At 40.4% G+C, this 7,500-nt stretch overlaps 1 protein-coding gene across 1 annotated transcript in view; it reads right to left on the reverse strand.

Annotated features, from left to right (window-relative positions):
• The window catches only part of LOC137985146 (E3 ubiquitin-protein ligase TRIM45-like), a 17,045-nt gene that overhangs the window by 1,713 nt on the left and 7,832 nt on the right, over positions 1-7,500 (reverse strand). The window contains exons 2-3 of the mRNA XM_068832645.1: positions 1,272-1,994; positions 1-958 (exon numbers count right to left, since the gene is read on the reverse strand). The exon at positions 1-958 is cut by the window's left edge and continues 1,713 nt beyond it. Of these exons, the coding sequence (XP_068688746.1) occupies positions 113-958; positions 1,272-1,988 (1,563 nt within the window). The 5' untranslated portion in view covers positions 1,989-1,994 and the 3' untranslated portion in view covers positions 1-112. The remainder of the gene's footprint in view (positions 959-1,271; positions 1,995-7,500) is intronic.

Here is a 7,500-nt window from a genome sequence, read left to right on the forward strand (position 1 = left end):
AGACACAAGAATATTAAAATGGCAGGCATTAATTTTTGGATAAGGTCTATTGTCAAAATGTGGGTGAGATTAAGGGAAGGTTCCCTCTTACAATAAAAAAAATGTATACTATTTAACACGGGCCACAAACGAAAACCCATTTAGAATCATAGATAAAAGAGAAGATACTGCATTTGGGATGGCACAAAGCACTAAATCCTTCAACTGTTCTGTCATCAGTACGGCGCGAATCAAGATCGTTTTTATAGTACATCATGGATGCTGGTAGTCGACTACCACAGGTGTAACAGCTCACCCTACCAACTGGAACAAACTGACGCGGTATAGCAAAAGGGCTGCCTTGAATGTGAGATCCACGTAACAGCACGGACATTGTATAGTTACAATTCGCATCAGCTGGAGCTACGTAGGTCACCAAGTAAGTACCGTCACCATTATCCCTCACATTTGCCTCCACCTTCTTCTCTACCTCTACTTGTGTGAGCTCCGCCACAAACAAGGCGCCGCCAAAACTACACCGACGGCCTTTGGAATCATGTGTAACAATAGTGAAGGAAGCTTCTTGTCCTGATACCCCAAAGTTCAATCCAGAAAAAGTTGCTGTGGTGTTCGCAGCGCATCCAGTGCTATCTGTAACGAAAGCTACCTTATTGAGCAGGTCCAGTAGCTGCCCGAGGTCGAAGGAAAACTTGAGTTTACTGTTGCTTTGCGGTGCAAGGTCAGGAGGTTGTCTCTCCAAATCCCCCAAAGTGGTCACTATATCGGATCTGGTGACAAGGAGCTCAGTGTCATCTGGGGACTGGATTGCAGTGTTAGCACGCTGGATAGAACTCTCCAGGCCGGCCTGAAATACGCTCAGACGGTTCCGCTGCTCAGCGAGGGTGAATGACTTGGTCTTGTACAGCTTATCAAGCTCACTCATCAGAAGATGTTCGTGGGCGGTAACAGCGGCAACAAACTGTAAAACAAGGAAAATATCAAATAAATAAATAAGTAAAAACAACGAGCATCCATGAGGCAGTGCTGCCCAGCGGTTAGGGCGCTTGCCTTGAGATGCGGGGATCCCGGGTTCAAGACCCGCTCTTCTCAGCTGCACTTATAAATAGCCAATTAGGTTGCCTTCGGCCAGTTAGAATTCTTAACAGTCGTTGCTGAATGTTCTGTTCTGTCGTGATTGTGTTTCATTGGCCCTGAAAACTATGTAAGTAAGTATGTATGTATGTATTTAACTTACTTGAGCAAAAACGTTCAGCAAAAAAATATAATCTTACTTCTCTGAAGGTGCCTTGAATCAGGGCAGCCTCTTTTTCATATGCTTGTTTGAGCTCAAGACTGACACCCTCCACTTTCGTTTCTGCACCTTTTATCTCCTCTGCCTGAGTACTGGCTTTGGTGACTAGTGCTTCCATCTCCTGTCGGTACTTAGAAGCAGCTTCAGCTAGAGATAAACATTTGTGGCCATTATGCTTGAGAGTCACACAGTCTCTACAGACGACATGGCCACAATCTTCATCAAAAAACCGGAACTGGTCATTATGCTCCAAGCAAAACACGGGCACAGCAGCCAGCTCTGAGTTTGTGTTTAGTTCCTCCAGCGAGACGACGCGGTGATCGCGAAATGCTCTCTGACGAACGTGCCAGCGAGCTGCATCCTTACACATCTTTTCTTTGCAATTCAAACAACAGGAGGTCGCAGGGTGTTGCTCTTCGTCGCAAGTTTCGCATATAGGTGAACCTTCTTCTTCAGCTTCTTTCTGAGGCAAAGTCAATAGGATATTCAAAAGAGAAAAATTCTTTGGCAGTCCTACGACTCCAGTAGGCACCGACATTGCATTTCTACATGTGGGACAGTTAATTGCTTTTTCATTGAGTAGCTTCTCCAGGCACTTTGAGCAGAAACTGTGACCACAACTCAGCAGACGAGGGCAGCGCGTTTGGTCATCGAAACGCTCGTAGCAAACTGAACACTCTAACGCATCGGATGCCATTTCTCCCTATCATAAATTAACAAATACGAAGAATTTTTTTTTTGACATTTACTACACAAAAATGAAGTGCGAGGTATGGTCATGGTTAGGCCCAAATATAGCCTCTAGGAGATAAAGATCAAATACAATACTGATGCAGCGAATCCCCTCAGGAATGATTTTCGAAACCTCTTGAGAAAATGTCTTCAATGGTGAAGAGGGGTGGGTGGAGGGGAAGAAAGAGGGTGTGGGGGAGGGGAATAAATAAAAAGTTGAAGGACTCTTAAAAGAATGCTATACAAGGGATTTAAACTAACTTGTACCAGACCATCTGAGTTTTGTAGTGAAATGGAGCAATTGCAAAATCAAAGTCTGAAGTAAACAATATGGGTGCAGAGCTTTACTGAACTATCAAGCTGGAGGGGAGGGGGAGGGGGGGGGGTGGAAGAGGGAACATTAGGTTCTAGTATAAGGTTTGGGTGGGGACGAACCACTCTGGTCCCAGTTTTTTTGAGTGGATAATTTACCCAGTGGATAAGGTGCTTTCCAGTGGGTTAAAGCTATGGGGTGGGGCACATTTTATCCAATGCAGGGCTGCAAATATTTTTTTCCTTTTCAAAGGAGTAAAGCAATGCGATAAAATATTAAAAATGGTTAAAAAACGGTTAAAAAAGGTTTAAAATGCGACGTTTCGACCTATTTTAAGTCATTATCAAGCAATGAAAAATAAAAATGAACTCGAATATATAATAAAATTAAAGCATGAAGTTATGCTGTTTACCCTAGAGACGCAATTAAGTAAAAAGCTTAGCTCGAATGGAGTCCTCTTGAGTATTGAGTGAAGGCTTAAGTTCCTTAATGAAAAACATTTTATACAGAAGACAATCAAACTTTGTTTGGCATTTCTTATGAATAGAGAAATGACTGCTTAAACTGGAGGTGTCAATATACCACCATGGATATTAATAAGATGCTTGCCTATGGCACAATACTTATGTTCCTGAATGCGTTGATGCAAGTGCCTTGTAGTAAGGGGCATTATTCCTGTAAGCAATGATGCTATTTATGTCGTCGACTTTGACCTCCTCGGGTCAATTCAGCCAGAAAAATGAGCCAATCATAGAGGTGGAGTAAGGATAGGTCTAGTGAAGGGATTCCAATCTTCGTGACTAGAGCTCTTAGCTGTACCTTCACGGACTAAACTTTGATTATCAAGATTTTTTCCCTCTCTCCCTCCCCTTAATTGCTCCGTCCTTCCGTTTCCTTTCCTTCATTCTTAGGTGTAGGCGTTTTTTCTCGCTCCATCTTTGCTGAACACGGCTTTAATTTACTGCGGTTTTTATTGATTTCGTTCATGATATAATAAATAGCCACGTTGGTGGCCGAATAACGCCAACATGTTTGTAGTTGTCTTTTTTGAGATTTCTATGTCTCAGCAAACTTAGTGCGACCACTTGCAAAGTGTACGGCTTGCTCCACTTAGCAATATTTTATATCAAGGCCGGGGAAAAGTGTCGACATAAAAAAGGTTTTGTAGTAAAACCTATGTAGGTTTTACCACAAGGCACTTGTATCAACGCATTCAGGAACATGAGCGAAATTTCTGTGAACTGCTTTCAGTGTCATAGTGAAATTTTACTGTGATAACTCTCAAAAAAATATGAAAGATTAAAAAAAAAACATCGGGCTACTTTTCGAAAAGCATATACGGTAAAAACTACGCTAACGTCAGAAACTTTCGTGACTTTGTCATCGACCGCAAAGCCGTAAGACTCCCTCAAGGTAGATTTTTCCTTTTTTCTTACCGTAACATGATTCACGATGAAAGAAATTTTCCGGACATAATGTCCGATCACAGTTGAGATTTTGTCGGATATCAGCAAATTTTGGTCGGCCAATGTCCGATGACCAACTGTTATTTGCAGCTCTGCAATGGGTAGCTATTTAAGGACGGTGCCTGATATTGTTATTTTTGCGCGGTTTAAAATTATGCGGAGAAAGTAGATCTTAGTAAGTACTCTTAGTATCCAAAAAGAAAATTGGGGCTAACCATGCATTTTTCAGAGATAATTAAGCTTCAATTTGAGAAAGAACACCATACATGGCCTCCCCCTGGACTAAACTTCAGAATACCCGGCCACGATTGCATGACATTAAATGCATGCTCCCGCAGTCCCGCAGTCAATAGATATTTGCATAAGGAAACACAACAGAAGTACTTAACAAGTGTGCTCCTGCAGTCCCGTTGTCTTCGGAAAATCAAAAACTTCTCACATACTTTAATTTCAGTCATTTATTTACAATATACAAATTCAAAAACAGGCATAACTACATTTTACCTTTCAATTTGCGATTTGGTTAACCACACTTTTTATGAAATCGTCTGAAGAATATAGCACTTGTTTACTGATTAAGCCTAAGCGCTTGTTTTAGTGATTTGATCGAAGCACTCTTTTAATTAACATTTTAGCTTTCAATTTGCGGTTTGGTTAACTACACTTTTTATGAGATCGTCTGAAGAATATAGCACTCGTTTTCAGTGATTAGGTCGAAGCACTCTTTTAATTAACATTTTAGCTTTCAATTTGCGATTTGGTTAACCACACTTTTTATGAGATCGTCTGAAGTATATAGCACTCGTTTACTGATTAAGCCTAAGCGCTTGTTTCAGTGATTAGGTCGAAGCACTCTTTTAAAATTTTAGCTGTCAATTTGCGGTTAGTTTAACTACACTTTTTATGAGATCGTCTGAAGAATATAGCACTGCGGGAGTGCGGGACTGCGGGAGCAATAGTTTTATCCCCATTTCATATTCTTGCTTTTTCCACTGCGGGACTGCGGGAGCAACAGTTTTACCTCCATTTCATATTCATCTTTTTTCCACTGCGGGAGCAGTAGTTTTACCCCCATTTCATATTCATCCTTTTTCCACTGAAGGAGTGCGGGAGTGCGAGACTGCGGGAGCAGTAGTTTTATCTCCATTTCATATTCATCCTTTTTCCACTGCGGGAGTGCGGGACTGCGGGAGCAGTAGTTTTATCCCCATTTGATATTCTTGCTTTTTCCACTGCGGGAGTGCGGGACTGCGGGAGCAACAGTTTTACCCCCATTTCATATTGCTGGTTTTCACTCACGTGATCAAGAGCCATGTTTTTCAACGAAAACAAAAGGAAGCGTTTGCATAATAATAGAGTTAAATTCCCCGAGGATTTGGTCGGGGCACCAACATGGCCGCCTTTTCTTTGTTTTGGGCACCAACATGGCGGTCGTGACGTCATGTGAAAACCGAGAATTCATCCTTTTTTCACTGCGGGAGTGTGGGACTGCGGGAGCAGTAGTTTTATCCCCATTTCACATTCATCCGAACCCTAACCCTAACCCTAACTTCGGGACTACGGGAGCATGCATTTAATGTCACGCAATCGTGGCCGGGTATTCTGAAATCGCTCCAAGGCTTTATATTTTAAAGCTTTTTACAAATATTGTTCATAAATTATCTTTGAAAAATGCGTGATTACCCCCAATTTTCTTTTTCGATTTCAATAACACTTGTTAAGATGTACATTTCCCGCATAATCATAAACCGGGGCAAAAATTCCTTTGAATTAGTAGGCACCGTCCTTTACTAGCACTTGTCACTAGTTAAATAGCACTTCTAAGTGCTTTAAACAGTCTCTGCCAGGTCTAAAGCTATGGGGCCCATTTAAGAGAGGTTTTGCTTTCAAGCAATCATCTCAGATTTACACGTAAGCAATTGAGGACTTCACCGTGTTTACATAGCCTTTCATAAAATATTTCTCAAAAATAACTTGACAAATGAAGGAAAATGGTGGTTTTTCTACTTCTTCATTGAAACAGATTTTCTTGATACACGCTCATATTTCCTACCAGCCAATCAAAACGCGCGTCTGACTACACATTACCAATCAAAATTTGTGTAATGTCACGGCCGTGTTTACATATTCTCATCTAAACACAGCTATTGACCAATGAGAGTGCGCATACTATCCTAATTATTTTAGAAAATATGTTGATGACCGACTGTTTCCATCTGCTTCAATTGCAACAGAGATTGCTATTCAAGGATAGGACTATACAGTCACCAAAGACATTGTTCTTCAATAAGGCAACGCCCATCATTTCATGAGACGAAACGAGGCCAATGAATTTTTCTTAGGACTCTATTATGGAAATTTACTAAATTTCAATACTCTGCTTTAGAAAAAGTGTTACTTCATTTGATAGACTGACACGTTTTTTACCACAAGTTGTGCTTCTCTAGGAATTGTCCCCAAACTTTGAACAATTGCAATTTGAATTTTGCTGCATCAGTGCAACATGGCCAGCAATATTACATCTTGTTCTTAAAAATTCTTCAAATATGGACACCCCCATTTTGATCATGAGCAGTATAATCGTGACTTTTTATGTGATCTTTTAGGTGATGGGCTTTATTTTTGCTTAAATGATGCAAGTTGAAAAATACTTAAACTAGAGGCCAGTCCCCTTATGAACTCCAGAATGAGAGATCTTTGTGTCATATTTTCAACCAGGAATTTTGCTACCTTTTCCAACAGTAGTAGGAGGTTTTGCCCCGGATCAAGTTTGACCCCTTTAACTGGCCCTGCATTTCAAGGTTCAGCCCCAAGATTAACCAAATTTACCATGTGAAACATACAATGTAATACTTTTTGACTACAGGTACAGTGTATGTCTCTACTCTGTTTAAATGCTACTGTTCATAATAATAATATTACGTACCGTTGTTTTTACTTATACTGGGCTTACAACCTGGAGACGGTTCCCCGCTATGTCTCTTAAAAATCCCCATCCAAGGCAAGATAGTACTATGGTGTTTTCCTGGGGTATTTTCAGATATGATATAATATATAATATAACGGTAATGCATTTATGTGAATTTATCATTGATATTTATGCTGTTGTTGTCATGACATAAGTTTTATCACATACTAGTTTGTGACAAACACAAAGTGATGTGACTGACACTAATACGACGAAGCCACTCGGGAATCAAGCACACAAATAAAATCAGAGATTTCAACACCACACATGTCATACTTTTAAAAAGGCAAGCTTAACAACATCCAAAGAAAATTTTTCCTTTCCGTGAACTCTAAGCAAGAAATATTTTCATGGAGAAAGAACTGCATTACGGCTACCGAGGGCAAAGTCACATCTTTAGAGTCAGTCAAACAAAGTAGACCAGCAGTATTTTTGTCTATGACTTCAAGCTTTGGTGTTGGACTGTAGGTTACGCTAAGTGTTACACAATTTCAAAATTTGACTTGTCACCAACTTCAATTTTATTCATGAATGGATTTCTTTCAAGTCTTTCTAGTTGTTATGAAGTGGTGACCATGCAGCTTGAAATTTTCTGAATTCTCCAAAGCAAAGATTCAATTCTGTGTCAACACTGTTTACAGTCAAATGCTCATGAGTGTATGTTGGGGGGAGGGGGGGCCATGGGGTTTGAACTGATTGGCACAACATCTAGAACTGCAAAATATGCAGA

This window comes from Montipora foliosa, chromosome 14, assembly GCF_036669935.1.
Source record: "Montipora foliosa isolate CH-2021 chromosome 14, ASM3666993v2, whole genome shotgun sequence".
NCBI classification, from domain to species: domain Eukaryota; kingdom Metazoa; phylum Cnidaria; class Anthozoa; order Scleractinia; family Acroporidae; genus Montipora; species Montipora foliosa.